A 26,892-nucleotide genomic window follows, 5' to 3' on the forward strand; every position below is an offset into this window, starting at 1 on the left:
GAGCATTATCAGTGCGTCTGAAGAAACTTATGTGATCAGATATAATTTTTGCATAAAAGATATAGCATCTTGCTCATGTATATTATAACTGACAAAAGAATTATTTGGCCCTAATGAATGGTACAAATTCCAGATCAAGAAACAGAAGACTGGGGTTCTAATTCTCGCCAGTTTGCATTACACTTTTTTGCATACCATCTTTAAAACTAATGTCACTTTTCCCTGTTTGTTGTTAAGGACAGGACCTCTGTGTCCCTGGGAGTAGCAAACTGGAATGTGTGCCTCACAGGTGTGAGCCTGTGTAAGCCAGCATATAATACCAGGTCACTTCAGTATGACTTTACCCCATTCTATTACACAGCTTTAAATTTACCTGTGTATGAGTCAATGGTATCTGGTAGCTTCATATACTCCATGTATTTTTTCAGTGGAGGTTTTTTAAATTTACAGCAGAGCATATCACAGTAATGATCCTCCTCTGGCTTTGCTTCTGCCTCCTCTTTTTTATCTTCTTTTTTTTCATCTTTTTTTTCATCTTTTGCTGGGGGTGGAGGCTTCTTTGGTGCTAGACACATAGATTACCAAAAACACTGGCATTTTAATAATGGCTCAAATAATTCACCCTGTTTTAACATGAAGGAAAGCTTCATCATGTTAAAATATCTTCTGAAAACACTGGACAGTGACTAAATTCATTATATTAAATACATAGAAAAACACTTGAAGAATGAAAATAGAAAACATAGAAAAACACTCGAAGAATAAAATTATCACTGGTATAAACATGTGCATCTGCATCCTGAACAGGGCACTTATGTTATAGAGTGCAATATCTATATTGCTGAATTTTCCTGGACAATTCTTACAAGTTATACCTTTTACAAAACTGACAAGAAAATTGTTAATTCATAATTTAGCATTAATTGACACAACTGAGCATTTCTCTTTATATGACTGTTGCAAAGAATGAATGCAGTGAGTATGGAGATAAGAAAAGACACCTGTGCCATGGGCTGATCTCTCCCCTTTCCTGAGACCTGATATGCAAGATGCAGCAGGTGAAACTAGTGGGAAGCCAATGGTTTTTTTACATTTCTAGGCTTTTAAAAGTCTTGTAGCACTCTTTGAACCCCGTTCTTCCATCTTTGAGCTGGATAGTCTTGTTTGCACATGTGTCCTATTAATTCTGGTGGCTTTACCTCTGATTAGGATACAAAGTCTTAGCAGTAAACTGACAAACTGGATCTATAATTAGTTAGGAAATAAAGGTTTCAAAGAGAACAAAAGATGTAGATCAGCAAATATATGATTTAGGAAAAAAAATCCTTTATCAGTTGATATAGTTTATTATTCTTCAGGCACCATTTTTACAGCTTTTTAAAAGCTACAAATGCAATGAACAGCTTCTAAAAAGTGCCAGAACATGACCCACCACACTCAATTCTTTGTGGAAAGGGGAAGGAAAGCCAAACTTTCCTCTGAAGAGGAGAAAAATTGATTTATGTTTCACATTTTGTCAAAAGTCAATGATTAATTAATGTCAGATGAGTTTGCTCTATTTAAGGTGTGGACTTTAAGTCTTCAGTGTGTCCAGATTTCTGTCAAGACTAAAATTTCATTTACTTTATTTACACAGAAGATCTCATATCAAAGTGACTAACATCTCTTCATAAGATATATGTTTCTTCATATGTTTCAGATTCATCTCCATAAATAAACATCTCTGGGGCTACTTCAAAGTACAGAAAAATTCTTGACATGAATGATTCTAGATACTGCCTCTATAAGGTTTTTCCCCAAATTCTTCAGTGGTGTCATTCAAAGGGAGGTTTTACTTAAGGATTCTGGCTTACTGTAGAGAAATAGGGATAAATTGACTTCATGGGGCACAAAGTGATCCTTTCCAGTGGATAAATACACTATACTTCCAAAAAAATGAACGCAGTATTTGCTGTTACCACAAAATTATTTTCAGTTTAAAACTGAACAAATGCACAGCTATTTCTAGAGGCACTTACAAGCTGGAGGACTTGCTTCAGGTGAAGATATCACTGGGTCATTCAGCTTTTCCTTGTAGACATTTGCCCTTTCACGCAATTTTTTGACAATCTCTTGAAGCTGGGCATCAGCGAACTCATTTGTTTGGGGACCTGGATGTGGTGGCTTCTGTGAGCTGGATAAAACAAAAGGGGGAAAAAGGCTTCATGTACTGGAAATCAATGGAAGGAAGCTGGTAATTCTATTTCTGAACTGAAGTCAGACATTGAGATTGGATCTTTATTGAGCACAGAGCTTATTCAGATCACTTCATTCATGCTACGTGGAAACCCAAGTTACCTGCTCTTGCCTCCTGCTCATGTCAGCAGCAGTCTGTGTGTTATTTCAGGCAGAGGTCAGGTACCCTGTTTAGCCTGCTGCACTAATGGCTTCCCACTGCTGCTTTTCACAAAGTTCTACTGTGGCTGTGTCAGGCCTAGAGCTTTCCTGATGTGTTCACTGAGTTACGAGGCATCCTCTTCACATCTCTGTATAAAAATGTGCTGGTTGTGATATGGGAATATCCTAGTGATGACAGGAAATGCAGGTGGAGGAGGAGGGACTTATGCTTACTTTAAACTTTCTAATGTTGGGAAAATTTATTTCATCTTTGATTTTTATGGTTTCTTCTTTTTCTGCTAAGAGTTTGCTCAGGCTCATAGTAACACTAGGCTGATATTGCAGCACTCACAGCATTTGTTCAAACCTGAGAACTATTGATTTTCATACACCTGCAGACTCATACTCTGCACTGAAACTAATGCTTTCATTAAGTTTTATGCATGCTGGGCAATCAAACAGAAAATCCAGGTGAAAGTGATTCTTGATCAACTCTTCTGTGCTTATTCTTGAAATTTCATCCTTGATTATTTGCTACTGTCTGATTTTGCAGACTGGGTTTGTTTTTGAGAGCAACTCAGCTGGCAGCTGGGCCACACATATGGACTTCCTCTATGTAGACACCAGGACATGGGAATTTTTTCTGTATCCTTGACTCAACCCTTCTCAGCTGATGTGACACATGGATGTCAGAGATGGCTGGAAATGGCTGTTCCTGGCACAGGGCAGTTTGAGGTCTCCTCCCAATTGCCACAGGTCACAGTTGCCACCCTGTACTGAAATTCTGAAAGCTAAGCCCAATATAGGAGCTACAGCAGGAAATGGTTCTTTCTGTCTTAACAGTTTTTCAACTCTGTCCCAAGTACCACAGGGATGTGGCTACAGCAAGAGTAGCAGCAGATCAAAGTGACATATGCTTGAAATGCTCAGATTCTTGAGAAAATCTTCACAAATGTGAATAGGAAAAAGTGGCATGACAGTACCTTGGTAAGAAATGAACACCACTGCAAAGTGCTCTTTGAATAAACACCATATCTCCTCAAGACCTGAACCTACTTTGAAATGTCTAACAGAAGGAGCTGTAGCTAAAAAAAGGAGAGTGTCAGAGTGGGATGTGTCTAGCTTTTTGAGAAGCAGTTTTCTGGAGACAAAACACAAATCACAGTGCCCAAGGAAGCATAATTTAAACATATAAAAATCCTTCAGCAATAAAATCATTGGATAAAGTGGAGATATGCTCCACTTAGAAGCAGAAGCAAAGGTTTGGAAGTATATGCTTGTCATTCCTCTATTTTAAGCCTTGTATATTGTCTATTTCTTAAAATCCTCAGGATTTTAAGACAGGAGATTGATCAAAACACTTCTGATACATTTTGTCATTTCATCACAGTTCCTTTGGTGTCACATTGTCCCTTTGCTCAGGCCATCTGCAATGTAATGACATCCTTTTTGAGCTAACATCTTACAATTCATTTTTTGCTTCTTTGCAAAGAATTTAAAATAGATCTTAGTCTTTGCTGTTGCTGTTTTTGCTCAGGTTGTTACCTATCTTATAGTTAGGTACCCTTACCACAAGTGTCATGCCAAAGGCCCCTCATAACTTCTTTCTAGGAATAAGCTACAAATTGCTTGAGATTTTCCTCTTATTTCACAGATTTTCCAACAAAAGTTAAAGTCTCCTCTATCATGAATTTGGTGCAATGTAGCACAGAGGAACCATGTTTCCATTAGAATCTATGTGACTTAGTAAAAGTTATTTGCCCTGCAGTTGATGAGAAATTGATTTTCCTTGCCCTGCTTCTCATCTGGCTTGCATTGCCTCCTACTCCATTATTGCCTTGTAATTAAATGCTTACTTTAAATTTTCTTTGGTTAATACAGATGGAAGAGACTGCATGTTGAACACTGTTAATTTGAGGATGTTTATTGTATATGTACTTTGTGTGGGGGTGCACTTTAAATTGCCTGGGCAAATGAAGACCATTTAAACTTCACTAAATTACTTTTAATTAAACTTGACTCCTTCTGTCGCATTTTATCCTTGACCTTTGTGCAGTATGTTGCAGCAGGCCTAGTTCTGTATTACTTACTCTCCATATAGTCCTTTACAGAGTGGAAATGCTTATTCCCTGTGCAAGTAACTTCATGTGGCCTAGGAAATGAAAATCAGGATGGCAACTCATGCACTATGCACACAGTCTTGTTAATACCTCAAACATATTTTGTTTAATGATAGCAATATATGTAACATGAGAAGTATAATAATAATATAGTTTTCTGATTTTTTCACTTCTAGATTTTATTTTTTGTAACATGTATATTTAAAATTATTTAGTGATAAAATTGCAGTGCCTTTATTCTCCCCAAGCCACAAAAGAAGATTGAGACACCTATAGCATAGTTAAAAAATATTACCTTGGAATAGGCTATGGAAATACTGTATTGAGTATACTAATGTATGCAACAGCTGTTAAGTACTGTGGCTTGAAAGTTTTCTGTGTTAAGAGCTCAAATAAGCAATGATAAGAAATGCAATACTTCAGAAGATTTGCCCTTTTCTAAGCTGCAACCTAGGGTTTTAATTCCTCTCTGTTTCTGGCCATGAACAACAAATACCTGAGTTCAATGTCGTGTTTAATCTACCAGGTGACCCCTGAGCAAATATATTTCATAAATGTATGCTGCCTGGAAAATATCATAATACTTTTTGCTGATTTCAGTTATAACCCTATTTTTTTGCAGCACCTAAGAAACTTTCTGCTAATTACTTGGAAATAGAGTTCTTGGTCCTGCAATAGAGCTTTCAATGCTTTTATTGAGCTCTGATGTTGTGATTTATGATTGCATTTACAATCTGTGTCTTGAAAATAAAAAAAGTCATTTCTGAATAAATTAGGGAGAAACTCTGATTCAGATAATCAGTTTTCAGAGGGATGTGGAATACACAAAACATGATGGCACAGATGAGAAAGATTTTGGAGAGACAGAAAAATGTAATTTCAGGCATCATGAAATTGATTGATTCAAAAATACATCCTCAGTTTTTGCTGACAATCCCAGTGTGAGTAATGCTATAGAAGCCCCGAGTTCCAAGCCTAAGACCAGTCATCCCAAATTACTAGGAAAACTAGAAATAGAAAAAATCCAACGTATAAGTCACTTGCTTGGTACAGCAAGAGGTATTCCAAAAAGCTAAATTCCCCTATTTTATTATACTGTCTTTAGAGTCCAAAGAAGGCTTCCCTGAGGAGAGGTTCAGAATGACTGAGATAGTTTTCTGCTCTGAATTGCCTATGAAGAGAGACTCTTTTTCTCCTTTATCTACACAGAATGCTGATGGGATTTTAGGAGTGAGCTTTAATAGTCTCCTTCATGATTTTGGTACAAAATGTAGTAGTGTACTAATGATGTTTATTAGGACATTGGATTTGGAAGATTAAAAAGTAGGACTGATTCCTATGCAGTAAAATTTGAATTATTTAGTCCAAGTAATAGAAATGAGGACAAATCTAATGCCCCATACTACAGACACGTACTTAGAATCAAATTTTAAGAATTTAATTTCTAAATGCTGGGATCATCAGTTGCAGGTGACAAAAGGATAAATGTCCAAGTGCTTAGTCAAAGGGAACTGTAGAATGCATATTACATACTGCAAGAAGTAAATATTAATATTAGAGTATAGGCCAATGTGAAAATTATTCTGACCAACTATACTCAAAAGGTGCATTCCCAGAGTCTAAGACACTAGAAAGTGTCTTAGAATGGCCAAGGTTACTGGGAACATGACTTTTGAAAAGAACAGATTGAGACATAATAAGATCACTGTATATGAGATCAAATTTTGGTGCTGAATCATGGGAAAATAGGTAGTTGAGCTGAGAAAAACTATTGTGAGAAGAAGAAATGTGAATAGAGGAAGAGTGAATTATCATGAGTTAAAGGTCTGAAGAAAGTTTCCAAGCCTTTAATGACCAGAATTCTGGGCAGCTTTCATTATGAGTGAGGAGCAGTTGAAACAAGTGTGATAGACTTCAAGATTACATTAGCTAAGATCATGAAGACTGTTGTAGGCTGTGATTCCCAAGACAGCAAAAGAATTTATGCAGCATAACATGAAATCCTTTTCAGCAAACAAACCTGAAATATATAAAGGTTTGGGAAGTGGATAAGTGACTTAACCTGTATATTTAGCACCTGCTTCTTCTTTCAAATATCTTAACATCTCAAGTGCTAACAAAGTTTCAAAGATATATAGATTATCCTGAAGTCTTGGAACAAGCTGTTCACACATTAGATTCCATGGACTTTGAAAAAGCTCTTAATTAAATTGTAATTTTCCTTTACTGTCTTGAAACAAGTGTCTTCCTCTGACCAATCATCTTTTCCTTTAATCACAGAATCATCAAAGTTGGAAGAGAACTTCAAGAGCATCTAATCCAACAGTCAACCCATAATAACCATCATCATAATTATCCCTAAATCAAGTGCCACATCCAGACTCCAATGCCTTTCACTTATGACTTTTTTTTTCCTAATACGAAATCTGAACCACTCCTAGCAAGGGAAAGTGTCTGATAAAGACTCTTTTACTGATACAGAAGATTATGTCTTTTTCATTTTGCTGCATTTTTTAAATACTGGCATTATGTTGACTTTTCTTTGCAATAAAACAGAATAAATCACATTTTTATTTAACTTCATTTTAGGATTGAGTTGTTCTTCACAACACAATTTTATTTTAAACTGATGTTTCTTTGTCTTACTATATATTTTATTACCTGTTTCATTAATTTAAACATAGGGATACCATGATACTTGGGTTGGTTTTGGTTTTGTGTATGTATAAACAAGAATGGACCATAGGCATTTATGATCTTCATGCAGGCAACATATAAGAAAATCTTTCTTTTGGAATTCATGACTTTCCCTTAGTTCAGAATCTTTGTACAGAGATCATGCTTGTTCGTGCTTGTTTGGGCCCTAAGCAAATGTTCTTGAAAAAGAATGCACAGATCATCCCTTTCCCAGACCTCATGTTGTGTTCATAAAGCAAAACAGGTACAGAAGAAACAGTGTTCAAGGAAGGCATTGTCTTTGAGATTTATCTGCTGGTATTGAACTCAGAATAAACTTGATGCAATGCAGACTGAAATCTCATAATCTAGGCTGCAGAGATTCCTGGGTTTTAGCTCAATTTTTTTTTTCACAGCAGCTTCTCTGACAATCTTCCTAGTTATTCAGTCACAACAATCTGTGAATCCTCTAATCTTCTTTACAGTACTCTCTAAGGAGAAGTCTGTCTCAATGCCGAACACATGGAACTCTCACTGAGGTACCAGATTAAAATGTGAAAAAGATTTTATTTTAATTAAAAATTCTACAGTAGGAACTATAAAAGAAGAAGAAAGAAAGTAGTAGGAATGTTGAAAGTATCAATTAGCTAAAAAATCCCCTTTCCTTAAGGTAATTGTGATATACTGGTTTTTAATTGCACTATTTATTATGATGTGAGAAATAAAGATAGAATAATTTCTAATACTAATTGCTTTAGAACAAAGGTATGATAGTCCAAGGAAGTCATTCTCATTTATTTCCTTATCTGGTGCTGTTATGTCATTGGGGCTTTCTTATCTGTAAGTAATTAAATCTGTCTCGGTCATCCGCCATTTATCAGGAATTTTTAACATTTTAGCATTTAAATACAAACACATATAATATTTACATAAGCCTTTAATTTATGACTATGTAAAATAATTTAATCACAGTATGTTTGTACAGAATTCATGAGCACAGCACAAACACTTCCTCTTTTCTAACTTTCAGTTTCTCTTAATATGCAGGGAATTAAAAACTGAAACAAATATGCCATAACATTTCCCACAGTGAATGTTTTCAAAGGTAGGAAAAAAGTCTCAAATTTGAAAAACTTTATTTCAATACATGCTTTCATTTGTCATCTGTTTTCATAGAGTTACTAAAATAATGATAAAACCATAAGGCTCTAAAGAAGTTTGAGATATCCTGTCCTCACAGCTCAAAGCAGGATGAGGTACACCTGAAATATTCTTATCTAACATTTTCTTAAATATGTCTAGTCATGGCTATTCCATAATTTTCCTAAAGAATTTATTTCTGTGCTTCACTAGCTTCATCTTATTCCTCAATGTAAATCTCTTTTGGTACATTTTGTTCTATGCATTTTGAACATGGGGTAAAATTTATGGTCCCTTCTCTCTTATCTTACTTTTGGTCCATCTGCAAATTTTAATTTTTTAAATTTTTAATTTTTAAATTTTAATTTTTTTTCCCCAAACGAAAAGGATTTGGTACAAGGGTAATAATTGTATCATCATACAATTATGATGATACAATTATTACTAAGAATGTCAGTTAATTCTATGATTGTGTGTTCCCAAACTTCATGCCATGGGCCATTGTTGCCTATGCTAATTATACAAAATTCCCTTGGTGTGACCATCTTTGTTGCAAATCTACCTTCATTAGGGTAAACTGCTGTACAGCCACCTGTGTAGGAGCTGACTGCATGGACCTTTCCCAGGATCACAAAGAAACTCGGAGACAAAGAACCTATTCCTCTGAGATGACTTCAAATTACTGCTATTTAAGACCATCCTTTCCCCTTCTGGAAGGCACATTCCTTTCCAAAAGCAGCAGCAAAGCAGGTGTGCTCCCTGCAGACCCTGCTCATCACATTTCTCCTCCTGAGTATCATTTACCCAGGGTACTGAATAAAACTGGGCTGCCAGATGTGTTTGACTTCTCATCTGACCCTCAAATCTCCACCTGTCACTGTTTCTTCTGTTCCTCTCTTGGGCTGTATAACATGGAATGTTTTCATCCTGAATTGCTAAGATTTGGAAAAAGAGTAAATAACTCTTTATTAATAACTCTAATAGACGGGGTGTTTTAATAAAATATGTTGGACAAGATTAAACACAGGCATGAATACTTACACTTGTCATGAAGTAATAATCAGTTTTCTTTTACTAAATGATAAGTATTATGTCTTAGATTTATCAATAAAGGCCTTGATATATTTGCAATTGTTTTGTACAAATGTGATTTAACTACAAGTGCAATTTAAATGTAAATGTTTTATATTACTCATAGTAGTGTATGTGTCACAATGCTCATTGCTTTGCTTTTTTCCCTAAAAATGACTTAACATATAATAGAAGAGATAAAATTTTGAATAAATTATCATTTCTCCCTTTACAACAATGTTTCTTCTTACTTTAGGAAATATTAAGTGAATGGAGGATTTACACAAGGAGCACAGAAATTGCCTTTAACCAAACAAATCAATCAGCAGCAAATTATAACAAATAATACCCTTACTTTGTAACATATTCAAAAAAGCCCAAATTCTTCCACTGATACAGTTAGCAATAAATATGTATGAATATTATGAGTACATTATTTGAAACAATGTAAGGGTAAAAAAATCCTGCATTTCAGTCTGCGTAATAACATTCTTGTTCTTTCCTCACTTCATTTATTCTTCAGTGAAGAACTTCTGAATTCACTACTTTTTAATTTCAGGCTACCTACTCGATTGCCATGCAGAGTGGGTGAAATTAAATAGCAAGGGTAACTGCATCCTGCAGATCAGACAGAATTTAAAGGCTCAAGGAAAATACATCTCAGCAAAGATTACAGCAAGTTTAATCCACTTTGGTACAGACAGCACACCATCACCTTTCTATTTAATTTGCAGGTTCTCAATGTAGTAATTTCAGAAACTCAAGTCCAAGGAGTAGAAGTAAAAGGCTCTGAAAAAAAGACTTAAGCAGAGGGAATGTAAGTGCTAAGAAAAGTATTTTTATTTTTCAACACATTAATGTATTTTCAGTCAGGCTTAATAAGTATACTAGATGCATTCCATCTGTTTGTGATTTTAAGTACTGCAGTGGTTAGCTGGAAACAACTAAGGAAATGTATTAGCCTCTCCATAAAATGTACTTGTAGCTGTGTTTAAACTGGGATTTTTCGTAAGGCCCAGCACTGGCCTTGTTTCACTTCATGTAAATTTGATTGGAGTTTATTGCCATGAGTGTCGTTTTGGTACATCCCTGGTGTTCCTACAGTAATCAAGGATTTCTAGAGACTCTGCAGAGGGTTGGTGCCAGGTCTGTTTCACTAATGTGCTGAGATTTTGTGCTTGTGGTGGGACATAGTTTCTCTAAGGTGCATCTACTGGGTGAATTGATGTGTTCTAACTAGTGGATAGCAAGCACTAATAGGCACAGTAATTTTCTTTTTCCAGGTTATTGAGGTAAATGAAGTGCATTACTCACTTAAGAACATGCCACCAGCAGGAGTTCTCTTTATTAACCTGGCTGTGCACCACGTAGCAAATTGCCTCTTAATCTTTGTTTTGTTTTCTTTTCTTGCTATTAGGCAAATTAAAAAGGAAAAAAAAAATCTTTATAGAAGGACTGGTAGAGTCCATAAAGTAATAGGATGTGGCTATGAAAAAGGCAAACCACAAGCATGAAGTTCAGTTTGCCTGAACCACCCATGGTCATATGGAAGCTTGCAGTACTGGAATTCCTTTGTTTTGAAAACGTTGAAAGCTGTGTTTCTGAATTTGAAAAAACAAAAAACAGATGAGTATGCTTCCTGAGTGGAAATGATATTTTAAAAATAAGTTTAATATTTTATTAAAATGTATTTAATGCATTTTATATTTTATTTTTATATTTTGTTTGCAATAGCTAGATGCTGAAGGTGGCATATCAAATATAATGTTTTGTTACTCTCTAAACATAACTGAGGATGTGAAAGATTTTGAGATGAAATCTAAAAGCATAGAAAGTCCCAGTTACCTACTGCATTTTTTTCCTTTCTGTGGTGTTGACTATTTAGCCTCCAAATATGGATTATTATTTTATGCTGTATTTTGCACGGCAGGGCTTGTGATCTTTGACTGGGGGTTTCAGTGTGCTGCCTTAGCATAAATAGTACATTGTAATCTCTTTGGTAATCTGGGAAGATGAAATACTCTTACAAATTCAACAGGGCTTAAAGGCTTTTAAAAGATGCAGAAGAGAGAAGAGGTCACAAAAGTTCTTTTTGTCTCTCCATTTCCTCTGATCTCTACCCCCAGATGCTTTGTTTACCCTCTTCCATACTCTGTCTTTTCCAGGACTTGATGTAACTTTGTCTCATACCTTGAAGCTTCTTGTTAGTAAGGCTCCCCTGTTGCACTCCTCTATTAGAGTGCAAAAGTGGTGCTGAGTGTTCTTCTGCTCCCTTATTTCTTGCTGTGAAGAGACAGGGTAGTCCTAGCCCACCCTTCCAGAGCTTATTATTGCTCAGCAATTAGCCATTAATGAAAATTACCTGTTGCTCTGTTACATTATCAATAAAGATAGAGGGGAGAAAAATATTGGCAGACAGAACCAATTTGTGTGCAATCCTATCCAAGCCATTAGGAAAAAGATATTAAATGTTTCAATCACTAGGGCCTAATTCAGTGCTTTGTACATCATCCATTCTTGTGGGTTTCTTCTTTCAGACACAGTGTTCAGGTGGTTGAGACCAGTGCTGTGTCTCTCTAGTCTTTATTAAAGTCCATCACCATGTATTGGAGTATTTTAAAAAATTAGGACGTGCTGAGGGGGAAAGGAAGATTGTTGGTTTGTTGGGTTTTTTTTGGGGGGGGGGCTTTTTTTTTTCTTTTTTTTTTTTTTTTTGTGGACAAACTATTTCTATGGGAATTTTTAGGATCAAATGCAGTATTTGTCAAAGTTTCATTCACTTAGAAAGCAAGCAAAAAAAATTTGCTCTCTTAGAGGAAATGAAATGTGCTGTTCCAAACAGTAAAATTGCCTTCCTTCCTCTTCTTTATTCTATGTATCTGAGACTGTACAGATGTATTTAAAAAAATTAAATGTCACAGTAACAGCAGATAAGGAGAAAACTTTTCTATTAACATTTCCATGAAAGTTGATGAGCTCTGGATGCATATGATTTGTTAAAATCATATATCCATGAACCCTATTTCATTATCTATATTACTCAGGCATATGGCCATACTGATGATTTCTTGCAAATCAGGTGACTTTTGATTAAACTTTGACTCTTGAAAGACAAGTAGCATAAGAAAATAATCTACATAAATTAATTGCCCTGGGACTCCCATCAGAACTTCCACCCACAGTCTATGCTTATGGATCTCTGTTGTCCACTTCAGGTCAGGCTTTGGTCACTGCCTGAGCAATGTTTAGATGTGTCTACCTCCAGTTCTGTCTCTGTTCCTGTCCCCCAGACAGATTTTGGACCTTTCTCGTAGCCTTGTCTCCAGCCCTGTCTCTGGACTCCCTGGATGGACTCTAAACCTGGTCCACCTCTTGGCCTTGCTGATGGAGCCTGTTGCTAGGATGCTGCTGGGCTTTGTTTAGACCATGTGAGGCTGAACCCTGTTGGTAAGAACAGGTTTGTGCTGGTGTTATCTTGGCTCCCATCCCCTCTTCTCTCAGAGAGCCCTTGTGGCAACCTGAAATATATCTGGGAAAAGTCTAAAATTCCAGTTCAGAAAATTCTACCACTGGTTTTGCCACTCTTGATTTCCATAACAATTTCATAGAAGCATAGAATTTTTTGATTTCCAATAGACCTTTAATGATCATTTAGTCCATCCCATCTACTTTGGACAGGGACATTGCCCACTAGATCAAGTTTCTCAGAGCCATGTCCAACCTTGACCTTGAACAACTTCCAACAATGGGACATCCACAGCTTCTCTGACAAACCAGTGTCTTACCACTCTCATCACAAAAAATTTCATCCTCATATCTAATCTAAATTTGCTTTCTTTAAAATCATCACCCCCCGTAGAATTGCAAGATCACAATTCTCTTAGCCTTTCCTCATAGGAGGGGTGCTCCACCTCTCTGGTTGTTTTGGCTCTCTCTAGACCAGGTCAATGTCTCTCCTGTACTGAGGACTCCAGAGCTGGATGCAGCACTTCTGGTGGAATCTCAGCAGGCTGGAGTAGACAAAGGTGAATCACCTCCCTTGACATGCTGGCCACACATTTTTTTGGTGCAGCCTGGAATCCAGTTGGCTCCCTGAGTTCCGAGCACACATTGCCATCCCACATCTAATTTTTCATTCCCCAGTATATCTCCACATCCTTCTCTGCAGGGCTGCTCTCAGTCTCTTCATCATGCAGGCTCTGCGGGTAGGGGTGATTAACGTGACCCATGTGCAGAACATTGCACTTGGTTTTTTTGAGCTCCAAGAGGTTTTTGTAGGCCTTCCTCTAAAGCCTGTCAAGGTCCCTCTGGATGGCATCCATTCCCTGCAGTTTGTAGGCTGCACCACACAGTCTGGTGTTGGCCAATGGATAGCACTCATTACTAATCTGTGTTTGAGAAGTATCCAAACAGGGGTAAAACAGTAACAGAAAACTCCTGGTCAATTGGACTCTTAGTTGACTGTCCTGACTGTCCTAACAGTCCTTGAAACGGCTTTGAGTAACAAAACTAGCACTTTTCCAAATAACTCCCAGGTATGGAAACACCTAGAAATTAGCAATGACCAAACTCTTCAGGAGGCATATTTTATTGTTCTAGTTGGCCTCAGTGCTAGGCAGTGGTTTCAGCATGTTTCATTTACTGCTACTTTTGTAGATCACATGTATCTATTTGACTCAGATTCTCAGCTTTTCTCAATGAGAAAAAGGCAATTGATTCCCCTACAAATATTCTAGTGGGCAAATTTGAACACATAGATTCAATAAGGCAGTAACCTTTATAAGGAATGGTGTTTTAATAGACTTCCATGAACCTTATGAAGTAATGAATTAAATTCTCTCAAATGCACATTTTAAAATTCATTCTCCCTTTAGCTCTGACAGTCATACAACAGATCTGCTGTTTAGTTTCATGCCAGTGCAATGACACCAGTACCATGACTTCCAGACTCTACTGCAGAATTTAGTAACTGTTTTGGCAGTAGACTTTACCAAATATTTGCTGTATTTTTAGAATCTGTTGCTCAAATTAGACTGACTAGGTATATCTGGACAGACATGTGACACTGAGTCAGAACACCACTGAGAAAGCAATGTTTAATGTAAATATTTTTAATTTTCTTTTAACAGACAGATTTTGTTTCTACTAATAAGAAACATACCCTTTTGTTTCACAAGAACATAATTGGGTTAACCATGGTTACAAGACTTACCAGTGGAACTCTAAGCATTGAATAACATATTGTATGATGAGGAAAAAAAAGGAGATTCTTATCTAGGTTTTCATTTTTGACCTACTGATTCACATTGAAGTGACTAAGTTATAAATAACTTTTCCATTCTTTCTAGTCAGAGTTATTTTTAATTGCATCTATTATTTTATAGAGGTATGTGCAGTAACATTTTGCTTGATTATTTCCAGACATGAAGTCTGTCTTAGCAAAGGGGAGAAAGTAGGTAGTTAATTTATCATCTTTATAAATTAACTCCATGTCAGGGAAAGATTTTTCTTTGTGTCATTAGGATAATCAAAATAATAGAAGGCAAAAACAAGCAGGAGGAATTTCTACCTGTTCTGTATTGAGTGTATCAGTTTTTCTCCACTCAAAGTGATCTCAAAAGGCAGAAACTTCATGATGCATAGCAATGGGCCATGTGAGAATAAAGACTTGGAGCTGACTGACTAGATAACAGCTTTGCATAAAAGGATCTGGGGGTCCTGGTGGACAGCAATTTGAACATGAATCCACACTGTGTTCTAGTAAGTAATGAGGGCTAACTACACATTCTGATTTACAAAGAACACCAGAGGTGCACAGCAAGAGTGTGAGAGGCAAAAGAAGCAAGTCAAAGCCAAGGAAAATTTAATTCCATTTAGTTTTCATAAGGGTGGTCAAAGGGTGGACCAGATGACCCAGAGAAACCATGAACCTCCGTTCTTGGTGACACAGATTGACAATTATGCTGAAAAAAGTTTTGGGTGCCTTGATCTAATCTGGGAGTTTGGTCTAACCTCTAAATATTTTCAGCAGGAGTTTGGACCTCATTCCTTCTGGAGAAGCCTTCCAACCTGAGCTGTCCTATCAAGACCTTTATTTTCCATGGTGACACAGAGAGTTTCATCAAGTGCACACAGCAAGATGAGACCAAGCTGGGTGGTGTCATCTGCAGGACTCAAGGAGAGCCAAAAATATGATCAGAAGTCTGGGGCACTTCTCTTATGAGGAAAGGCTGAGAGTTGAGGTTTGTCAGCCTGGGGAAGAGAAGGCTTCAGGGAGACCTTATTGGTAGCCTTTCAGTATTTGAAAAGGGCCTGCAAGAAAGATGTGGGGAAACATTTTAGCAGGGGTAGTGCCATGACAAGATTTAGCATTTTTAAACATAGAGATGGCAGATTTAGATTAGATACAAAGAAGAAATTTTTTACAGTGTGACTGGTGGAACACAGGCACCTGTTAGGCAGAGGTGGTGGATGCCCCATCCCTGCAAACATTCAAGGTCAGCTGGGATGGGGCTTTGAGCAGTCTGATCCGCTTATAGCTGTTCCTGCTCATTACATAGGGGTTGGACTTGATGACCTTTAAAAGTTCCTACCAACCCAAAGAATTCTATGATTCAATGAATCTATGAATCTCTGTTTCTGAAATGACTATAAACTATTCAAAGCTTATTGTTTTCTAGACTTCATATTTATTTTTATTTTTGCAAAACAGTCACCTCAGCTTTTTACAAAGGTTGAATGACCCTAGATTCTCCCCTGAAGGAATACTACTGTTTAATTTGTTTGTCTCTGCTCCAAAAGAGACAGTACTAATCTTCTGATTGTGGAGACTAATGCTGATTTAATGGCATAGCTCAGGAAAAAAATGTGCAGGGTAAAAAGTTTCAAGTTGAAATGATGTGACAAACATTCTAGGTGTTCAGGGCAGCACTCTGGGACTTTCTTCTTTGCCAAGATATAGTAATAATTAAGGAGCAGCACTGCTAAAATTTGCATATAACTGTAGTTGAGAAAATCCTTTTCCTCATTCCTGCAATTTAGAATGATGTACACAACAAACTATCAAAATCACATAATAAATGAATGCCTCATATACATACTGCCTTGAAATTGAAATAAAACTCTTCAGATCCTAACAGAATGGACTTTTAAAGAATAGATATATGGCACACAGAAATGTTAAGTCAGGATGCCAGGTAGAATCTTCAAATTTTTAAATTGCATTTACTCACTTGGCATCTTCTTTCCCATCTTTGAGTTCCTGCTCTTCCTGTTGAGTTGTCTTAGGTGGCTCAGTTGAGTTTTCAGGTTTTGAAGGCTCAGGTGCTTTTGCTGATTCTGTATCTAGAAAAAAGGTTTTAATTTTTAAAAATGAATTTTTAAATAATTATATTAATTCTTTTGAAGGAATCACTGTCTCTCTGGCATTATTTCTTCAGTAGATAAGCACTAAAAGACACAACTTCTGGGAACTGACCTCTGAACAATATCCTGCATAAATCTGTTTCAGTGCTAACTGTGCACAGCATGTTTGTGATAAGTTCACCTTTTAGAATTGTAATTTGCTTGTGATTTTTAAACAGATTCATCAGTAACCAGCTCAACAATTGTCAAGTCAGAGCTCTTCTCTATTGATGAGGGACAAGAAGTGATACCACAAGGTAGAAAACAGGTAGATCTGTCCAGAAATGCGTTGTGAAATACAGGAAGAAAAGTAAAGAGTAGCTAATTTTCTTATGAATAGAAATGCTAATAAAGTTATCTACGCTTCAGTGTTTCTACTGCATCAAAGATGTTGCTTCAGCTACCATGACAGTACTGTTCATTGCTGAGTAAATCATGATTGAAATATATCATTAAGGATGTGAGTATGTTGTACTTTGTCTAGTCTATTTCTTCCTTTCTGTTACTAGTAACTTTTTGAAGTCATCCAAGTAGGAAGTCTGTAGAGTTTGAAGCAAATGGCATGGTCTCTTGCCATTTAAGTGGCTTCAAGTGATGCTTTCTTATAATTAGTTCCTTATCTTTTTTTAAACTTTCATGTTGAAAAATAACTTGATAGTTCTCATCAGTCTGATGCTTTGCATAATAGAGGAACATTAAGCTCAGCCTTCACAAATACTTTAAGTAAAATGATGATAGAGGAAAAACTTGGCAGCAAAAAATGGCAACAAATAAATCAGGAGCCTGTTGTATGAGCTATATTTTAAGCTTGAGACAGCTCAAAGAAAATCAGACTTTGAATATTTTACATGGATAGGGTAAAGTTACTTTCCTGATAGTTAAACTCCATATTTAGAGAGTTATTCCTTTAAAATAAGTAAAAAAAATCCAGCACTTGTTGCAGTTTCTGCTTCCTTTTGAATTAATAGTTTGTAATATCCCAGTTCTCCCTGCCTTGACTCCACAATCCAAAAAGCCAAGTACTCAATCAAGAGTGAGAGCAAAGCTAACCTCAACATTTCTGTAATCATCTCACTTTGGGAATTTTTTTTTTGTTTTGTTTTAGTAGTTACTCCTAGCTGTATCTATGAGCTACAATCTGATATGAACAATTAGAGCAGTGAAATGGTGCTGAAAGCATGACATTGAATTTATATCTGTCACACATAAATGTCTGGCATATCTGGCAGATAAATTTCAAATGAGGTGCATTGATATCCACTGAAATGAGTGACAATCAGCAGCTTGAATAAAGTAACTTGAATCATGGACTTATTCTTCTGGTTTGGTTTTATTCTAAGGAATCCAGTTATGAGTTCCTAAAGGGTTTTGGGGGTTTTTGGGGGGAAAAAAAAAGAGGAAATCAGGGGACAATCAAGAGGGCTTTTTTTTTAGAAGGGCATTCTTCATTGAAACAAAATGCCAGTGCAGTTACACCGTTTAGTGTAACAGGCTCCTGAATAAGACAATCCATCTTTGGAATGACAACATGTATGAGAAGCAAAAAACACAAAGTAAAAAATATATGGTGCTTGCACATAAACACTCCTGTGCAGAGGATAATAACTTCTAAGCCTGATAGATATTATCAAGGTATTCAGTCTGATGTCTGAACCCACACTGACCATCAAATGCTGATTGCATTCAGCCTGAAGGAAAACCTTGCAATCCCATGAATATTCCAAATTTTCACATACAAAGATTAATAAATTTCTAGCAGGGCTTATTTGCATTAATATTAGAATATCAGGACCTAACACTATTACTAGGTGTGTCAAATTTTAGTTTTTCCTTTCTATGTGAAATTGAGAGGGCTGTCTGCATAGTCACATATTAAAAAAACAAACCCTTTGCCCTTCACAGCTTGAATCAAGCTCAAAGTCTTCCATCTCTTGAACCCAGGCCCAATGGACTGCCCTTAATAACAGTGTGGTAGTCATTTTAAGGGAAATTTAGACTACAACTGTTTGTTTCCCAAATAAATAATGATCCAGCAGGTAAGTGGCAGGTTTGCAGGACAGCTTTGCATAACTTTGGTCATTGTACTGAAATCATGAGAAAAAAGTCAAAACCAAAGCAATGCCAAGGCACCAACAATGAATGCAATTTTCAAAACATACAGATCCATGCTTACTCAGCGAAATAAAGGGTTTGAGTTTTTCTGAATTATTTGCATTCCCACTGTACTGGCATATGGGTGGATGAAGTTCCCAATGCATTCACAGTGGGAGCTGAGGAAGCCTGCTGGTGTCCACACATTCTAAATATTTGGCCTTCCCATAAGGATAATGTATTTTAAAACTGTGTTGGGATAAATGTTGCTGGTTCTATTTTAAGATGGAAGGGGAAAGTGACAGTTGTGGAAGCATTATTTTGTGGAAAAAACACTGCTTAATGTATTCACTCCAAATAAATCTGATTAAATTTCTAAGCCCACTGAAACTTCATCATACCAGTGACCTACCTAGTTCTCCAAGGAGCAAGGAGCAAGATGCAAATTATAAAACCTAATTGCTTACCTCTCTTAGATAAGTTTTTAGATATCAAGATATGAATAAATGTCAGCAGCTGAATAGTAGCAATCTGAGTATAGAACAGAAAAAGTGCTTTTGCTTTCTGTTGCTTTGCTATAGTTCAGGAAGGGAAGAATTTATTTCCTAGATATCCCAGCCAGCTCCACTGCCTTGCACTAGCAGTCTGACCAGTATCACAGCTATGCTTCCCCTCCTGTCTCTACTGGTTGGATATACATAAATGTAGAACTTGTCATGGCTAGCAGTTACTAACATAAGAAGCAAGAGTTTCCTCAGCTTCTTTTGTCAAAGAAGCTGAGGAAACTCAAAAGCACATTTTAGTTCAACTTAATCATCCACTGACATAATCTTATTTAATTTTGAATCCACAATATATTGTTTTATGGGGTGATTCACAAAACATTGACTCACTTTAATCTTCTTTTTCATCTGTGGAAACAATATTTTCATCAGAACACCCACGCATGATGTCTATTTCATATTAATTAAATAAAAATGGTCAAATATTTTCTTCTACTGTTAACTTCTTAGTAACTTTTACAAAAACATAGTCATTTTAAAATACACTGTTGCTTAAAAACTACTATATGATTGCACAATGATAGTGTAGTACTAATTATAGTTTAGTTGCTGTGTATGTGATGCAGTTGTAAATGTTACCACTAATTTCTGGTGTTTATTACCAGGATTAGTGTAAGCAATGTTGATTTAAAGAACATCTAATGTTGCTCTTTTTTGTTCCTTCAGTAATGAAAAATAATCCTGCAAATCTGATTGGCCTGAACTGTCTTGACCTGCTTTCCAACACTTGGCAGAAGCACAGAAGAGAATTAGTCATGGTAGTCAAAAAGACAAAGATAAAGGAATACTTTATATTTCTTCTGTTGAATATATATTTGATGGTTACTTGTAAATTTTGTGTAGCTTGATGTGCTCTGTGCTGGTTTCAGCTGGGGTAGAGTTAATTTTCTTCACAGTGGCTGGTGCCAGGGCTGTATTTGGATCTGGGCTGAACACAGTGCTGATAACAGAGAGATGGTTTTGTTTTAGCTAGGCAGGGCTTACACAGTAGTGAGGAGACTGGAGATGCATGGAAGCCTGGGAAAGACTTAGATGGAACAGCTGACCCTAACTGGCCAAAGAGATATCCAGGCCATATGACACTTTATATACTAACCATGCTCAGTATGTAAACTGGGGGAAAGAAGTAGGAAGGAAGTTGGGAGTGATTGTATCTAACTTCCCAAGTCACTGTTACACACAATTGGAACCCTGCTTTCCTGGAGGTGGCTGAACACCTACCTGTCAATGGGAACTGAATTAATTCCTTGTTTTGCTTTATTTGTGTGCTTGGCTTTTGCCTTCCCTAATAAACTGATAAAATATCTCAACCCACAAGTTTTCTAGCTTTTATCCTTCTGATTCTCCCCCTAGAGAGGTCAGGGAGTAAGTAAGGGGCTGTGTGGGGCTTGGTACTGGCTGGGGTTAAAAAGCAACATGCTCACATGATAAAATTAATTTAGTTAATATAGAAACAATGGTGCCAATTTTAATGGTGCATGGAAACACTTGAGGGTAGACAGCATTGTTTGAAACAGGAAAAGGTGTATAAAGACATGGTTAGAGTCTGCTAGTAGGAGGCAGAGTGACTAATGTTTGAGTAATCTGTTCTTTTTAGCAGTGACGTATTATATGCCTTAGAAACATAATTTTAAGCACTTAAAATCAGTGATTTTATTTTTGACATTTCCTCTTTTTTTGCAAAGTGTTAGACATTTCAAAATATGTTAGAAGTCACAGATTGGCTTTTAGGTGGTATTGTAGCAAAGTAGCATAGAGAGCAGGTTCTCTGGAATAGCTGGAGTTTAGACTGACTTTGTATTTGGACCAATGGAATGGGAATAAGAGAACCAGTCTACAAACTCTGTGTGATATTTCTGACGTAGTCATTTGCCTGATTATCCTTGCCTCACAGAGGTGTTCTATCCAAAATATCTAAAAATGGCTATAGGGTCACAAAGATCTCAAGAAAATGTAAAACCACAGAAAACCTATGGATGAAGGAGAGAAAAGGCTTCAGCTTTGACATTAAAAAATGCACACCTTTGTAATCTTCTTCTTCTGATATGAACAGTTAGAGCAGTGAAATGGTGCTGCAAGCATGGCATTTATTGAAGCTACGTTTCTTGAACAAATGTTATGTGCAGGGAAAAAAAGTTCAGAAATCAGCTGGGGTGAAATAAAAAATCAGTAAGTAGGAACATCTTAAGCCTCAACTTCAGTGGCTAACAAAAATAATATTTAAGTTTATTTTCTAGGAAAGAAAGATTGTATGAAGAAGTTGAGTTTATTTTCCTAACATTTGGTCATGTCACTCATGTGAAAAACGAAGATCTGAGAGGACGTCACATCAGCAGGAGTGATTAAAGACAATTAAACATATTCAAGTCCTTGGTAATCTTTGAAAAAATAATGTGGTGAGCATAAAGGATAAGGTGACAAGGAATAAGATTATTTCAAAGTGTCTTTGGATTGGCAGGTTTAGTCTAGGGCTGCAGCTTGTAAAATCACATATTTCATTTGTATTTTTTGAAATAAAACCCACTTATTTAAGTCTGGATTTCCTGGTGCTAAGAGACAGGTCTTGTCTTGCTGCTTAAGGGCAACTTAGAAGTCAATTTCATAACAGGCCAAACAGAGGTTTTCACAAAACTTCACATTTAATTTAAATCACCCTTCTCAGAGTTCTAACTCAGTTGTAGTCCATACAGAGTTAATTGGTATCTAATTAAACGGAATTAGCCAAGGTTTTACATCATAGGATTTTGGTACCCTCAATAAATACATCTGCTTTATTTCTGTCTCCAAGAAGGGAGAGCAACCATATTTTGTATAACAGCTAGTGATCAAGACTCTCCTCTTGGCTCTGGGCCTTATTTATTTGCAATAGGGTCAAATACATGGTGAGAGGATTTTTTCCCCCATTTTTAAAAGATTGAACAATTACAATATAAATACACACTGAAATAAAAGTCCTTCATTCTTCCTGCATTGTTACTGTTTTGATGAACTGCTAGGTTCATTCCATGATCCATGTGTAGGTCAGTTACATGCTCCATTCTAATTTCTCAGATTCCACAGGGTTTTGTGTTCTTTTCTGCATGATGGCCCAGAGGTTAGGAAGGCTGTGGAACTTCCTCCCACTCCTCTCTAGTCTAGGTTTTACACAGGTGGTTAGGCAGCTCTGTAGGAGTGGGAGAGACATGGGTTTGAACCCTCTTATCATGAAAGAGGCAAGGTATAACAGCTAGGCTAATATATCAGAGGGGACAACTATCAACAGCTTCTGCTTTTACTTGTTTTCTTTCTTTTCTTGGAAAAGTGTTCCTGAGGTACGGGACTAGAAGAGGGAGTCTGGAGTGAATTTCCTTTTGAGCAGCCCTTCCCCTGTGGTGCTGCACTGCTTACTTGAGATACTTTCCAAAGCATTTAGGCTTTGAATATATTAAATATCACTGAACATTAACATGGTTATCTCCCAGAAGGGAGCAGAAGTGCAATTCCAGCATGTATAGAAACACCTATGGTAGTTCTACTTTGGCTTTCTCACTCAAGTCTTACCAAGAACAAAGCAATGACAATATATTCTTTAGTAAAAGCTGGATAAATGTGACTGTGATTCTGGAAAACCTCTTTGAGACACTTGTTGATTTAGTAGATGATCAAAACCCAAAATATTGGAAACAGTCAAGTTTCTAGTAAGGGAAAAATGTAAAGATGAGGACAGACTTCTGGGAAATACTAAAATGTAGTTGAAAAGAGTCAAACTGGAATTATATGTCAGGAGGATGAAATAAATTACAAAACAGAGAACAATAATGCAGTCACCAGCTAGCAGGTAGAGGCTGGATATGTCCTCCTAAAGAACAGAACCACCAACAGGGCTATTGAATAGCAGTGGGTAAAACAAGGGAAGCATTTGTATAGCCAGTCAATTATGGGATGTGATAAATATGCAAGGAAATTATAGCAATTGGATCCAATATCACAGAGAACCTGTAATTAGGTGAATCACACTTTGTTAAGTACACAAAAAATTGCAGGGGATAAATTTAAAAAATGAATCCATTACGGAACAAACTGACTAAGCACAGAGAATTAATTACAGAGTGGAGTAATTATGCAGAGAATTAATCATAAAACAAGTTAGTGGTAGAGAGTGCAACTGAGGAGGCAGAGATAGGGCAGTGAGTAGCCAACAAAGAAGCCAGAAGTGGCCAAGTTTTAATCAAGCAGGCTCCAGTGGTACCTCCTGCTGGATTCTCATGTGTGCTGGAAACATCGTGCTGCTTTGTGAAGTACATAGAGAAAGGGAGAAGGCAATGGCTGGTTTTGGTGATCTGAAAAGAAGGGGGTGAAGATAAGCTCTGCTCAGTCTGTTGATTTGTATTTAGCACTATGGAATTGCAAACTGATACTATGATTAAGGGTTTTCCTGGTCTATTTTATTTTGATTATACCAGAAAAAGTAACGAGAGACCTTGGAAAGGCTTTTCTCTAACACATTTGAAGTTCTCCATTAAGAGATGGATCTGCCTTAACTAATGTTGTTTGAGCTCTGGCTGTACTCCAGATTTGTACATACAGCATAAAATGCTTTCTCTAATCTCTTATCCTCTGCTTACCCACACAAATTCTCATCTTCTTCTTCCAGAAGATAACCACACCATTTTATGTCTGACACAAAGTTCACAAAATTTTGCAGAAGTTTATCTAGACCCTCCTGTGAACTGCTTTAGATTAACTTCCATTTTCTGTCCAGAGATAAAGAAGTTCCTTATTTGGGTCAGATGATAAGGACTTACAGTCAGAGTGGTGAAAATCATAAGCTACTCCTGAGGTGTGGTCCCAGTAAATTTTCTGTTTTTTATAGCCACTGTCTACCTAATTAATTAATACTCTTCATGTCTTGTTGCAGCTGTTTGAAAATGAGATTTGAAATACCTTCCAAAAGAAAGGTAGATTTAAAAATATCCCCAAAACACATGGACTTACTCAGCTATTATAATTTCATGAAGTAACTAATGGTGTAGTTACTACTATACCACCACTTATATTTTAGAAGGAAAAAAAGTAGTTTCTTATGCCAAAATGTATCTTAATGAGTTATATTTATCTGTAAAATTAGATTAAATTTTTAATGGAAATAAAAAGAGTTTCTGTACTGATAGGCTATTCTGTCATGGGGTAGTATCTGTGACTTAGTGTTGCTAAAAAAACCAAATATCAAATTTGTTTTTTTCCATTGCTGCTACAGTTAATTCAGGTCAGACTTTGTTTTCTCTTAATTTCATGCTACAGTCATTATATAACAATATAAAACAAGACTTTGTTATATAAAAGCATTAAATGGACTTTGTTTAAAGTTTCATTATATGAGGAAACAAATTGTGACACTTGCTATGATTACACAAACACAAATTATGCTCATGAAAATTTCCTTATAATCTTTTTCCAGTTGCTTCACTCTTAGTTACTTTTTATCACAGAAAGCTGGAGATTCCTCAGTCTTTGCTTTGCTGCTTCAGTGAAATGAGCAGGAACATGAATTGCTCCCCTAAAGGAAAAGCATGAGGTGACAGGAAGAGTGGACTCTGATTTTCTCCAGAAGAGGAGGATGGAAAAGGAAAGGGCTGCACCCCTCATGCTGGGAGGGAGGGAGTTGTTGCTTCACCCATCCTGAGCCTTTATTTTGGCAGCAGGTGTAAGCAGTCATTCAGGCTCTGGTATACACAAAACAGGATTGGCTACTGGAGGTGGGGGAAGAGAGGGGCAGGATAGCCATGACCAGCAGCCTCTGTCTCCAGAAACCAGCTGCTTAGGCAGAAAATTACCTTCTTTTACTGCCTTGAGTTCTGTGGTCCCAAATACCTGTCCTGAATAGCTTCTGAACAGGAATGGCAAATATTTATAACAGTTTTTCTTTTTTTTAATTCTTTTTTGGTGTTTTTTGTTTGTTTTTATGGTTTTTTTTTTTTTTTTTTTTTAAGTTTGGAATGGCTGTTCAGGGAAATATTTGAACATCAGAAAGTTTAAAGTCTGTCTTATCTTTTCTGGTACCTCTTATCTTTTCCGGTATCTCTTCTGGTGAGAAAAGTGACTAAAAGAGATATTAAAAATATGCTCTTTTTTTTTTTTTTTTCTTCTAAAGCCACTAAATACCTTTATTTTAAGATTTCTAAGGAGTCAAATTTCAGTAAGAGGAAATAGAGCTCCCTAGACTAGCTGATCAGAGGGGGCAAGCTCATGAAGGCACCGTGTGCTTGAAGGCTTGTTGCCTTTTGTTATTGTTGGATACTGTTCCTATATTTCTAACAAATCATTGGCCTGGGGTCAATGACAATTCAGAGATCTTAATTTCTTCTACAAATAAAAAATAAGAGTTCCTGTCAGAGCACTAGGGAGAACAACAGTTTTATTTACAATCCTATAGAGTATACATATACTGTGTCCCGATAATCTTTGAAAACTCATAAATAGCTTATTACTGACCTTGTTGCTTTGGTTTAGGCTCTGCTTTATTGTTGGCCTCTGTTTTCTGTGGTTCATTTGTTGTTTTATTTTCATCCTTAAAAAAATACACAAGATTAGAAGCTGTAGACTATCACTGTTGAGAATGATAAGGGTAGTTTGATGTCTGCAACATTTTTGTAGGAATTTGATTAAGCTGCCACACACAGACCTTTGTTCCTGGGTGTTCTGTGTGTTTACAGATGGATTTGCCAAAGGCCTCGTGATGGATGTTGAAATCAAACACTATCTTCACATCCCTGGTGCAAACCCAGCTGCTTAGCTTAGAGTTTGAAGAGCTGTCTTGCTCAGTGCTGCCTCTCACAAAGCAGTGTGCATCTCTCAGTTAGTCATGATTCTGCCTAAACCTTCTTCTGGGTTAACATACCTGGTATATTTTGAATTACCTTACCATAACGACATATCTCAATCTCTGCAAAATACTGAGATATCATCAACTTTCACTGCAAAAAATTAACTTCCTCCTACTCTTGCTGACTTAGATCCATTAACCAAATCCTTGTGTACCTGTACCTTGACTCATCTCAGTTTTAACAGAGTGGCCTTTGGAGGAAGGAGCGAGATGTGCATGGGGAGTCCGAGGCCTTCACAATACTATGTAACAGCTTTGTGTTAATCAAGCCCATCAGCATTTGTTATCCCATACTTATTAATAGAGAAGGGTGTTGGGTTGTATCAACATTTGGAAAACTTATTTGACATTAAGATCTTTCAGATCTTCATGCACATTTTTTTTCCTTTCCTAGGTCAGTGACCTTTTTGGTTGTGTTTCTGAGAATAAATTGGTTTGGTTTTTGTGGTTTTTTTCCTATGAAAATATTTTTCCTGTCTATTTTTATTTGAAGAACCAGGCACTGAAGTTCTAATATACATATGTATCGAGAACTAAATTACAAATTTTATATACATATTTATATATAAGTATATTAAAATTCCACTAA

General features: G+C 36.6%; 2 protein-coding genes across 2 annotated transcripts in view; one reads left to right on the top strand and one right to left on the bottom strand.

The window, feature by feature from the left end:
- CPNE3 (copine 3) overlaps window positions 1-6,936 on the top strand; it is a 69,504-nt gene extending 62,568 nt beyond the window's left edge. The window contains exon 17 of the mRNA XM_050971240.1: window positions 6,777-6,936. Coding sequence (XP_050827197.1) covers window positions 6,777-6,833 — 57 coding nt within the window. The 3' untranslated portion in view covers window positions 6,834-6,936. The remainder of the gene's footprint in view (window positions 1-6,776) is intronic.
- CNGB3 (cyclic nucleotide gated channel subunit beta 3) overlaps window positions 1-26,892 on the bottom strand; it is a 60,374-nt gene that overhangs the window by 31,938 nt on the left and 1,544 nt on the right. Inside the window, 4 exon segments of the mRNA XM_050971236.1 lie at window positions 374-565; window positions 2,019-2,173; window positions 16,616-16,727; window positions 25,913-25,988. Of these exon segments, the coding sequence (XP_050827193.1) occupies window positions 374-565; window positions 2,019-2,173; window positions 16,616-16,727; window positions 25,913-25,988 (535 nt within the window).

This window comes from Serinus canaria, chromosome 2, assembly GCF_022539315.1.
Source record: "Serinus canaria isolate serCan28SL12 chromosome 2, serCan2020, whole genome shotgun sequence".
Taxonomy (NCBI): domain Eukaryota; kingdom Metazoa; phylum Chordata; class Aves; order Passeriformes; family Fringillidae; genus Serinus; species Serinus canaria.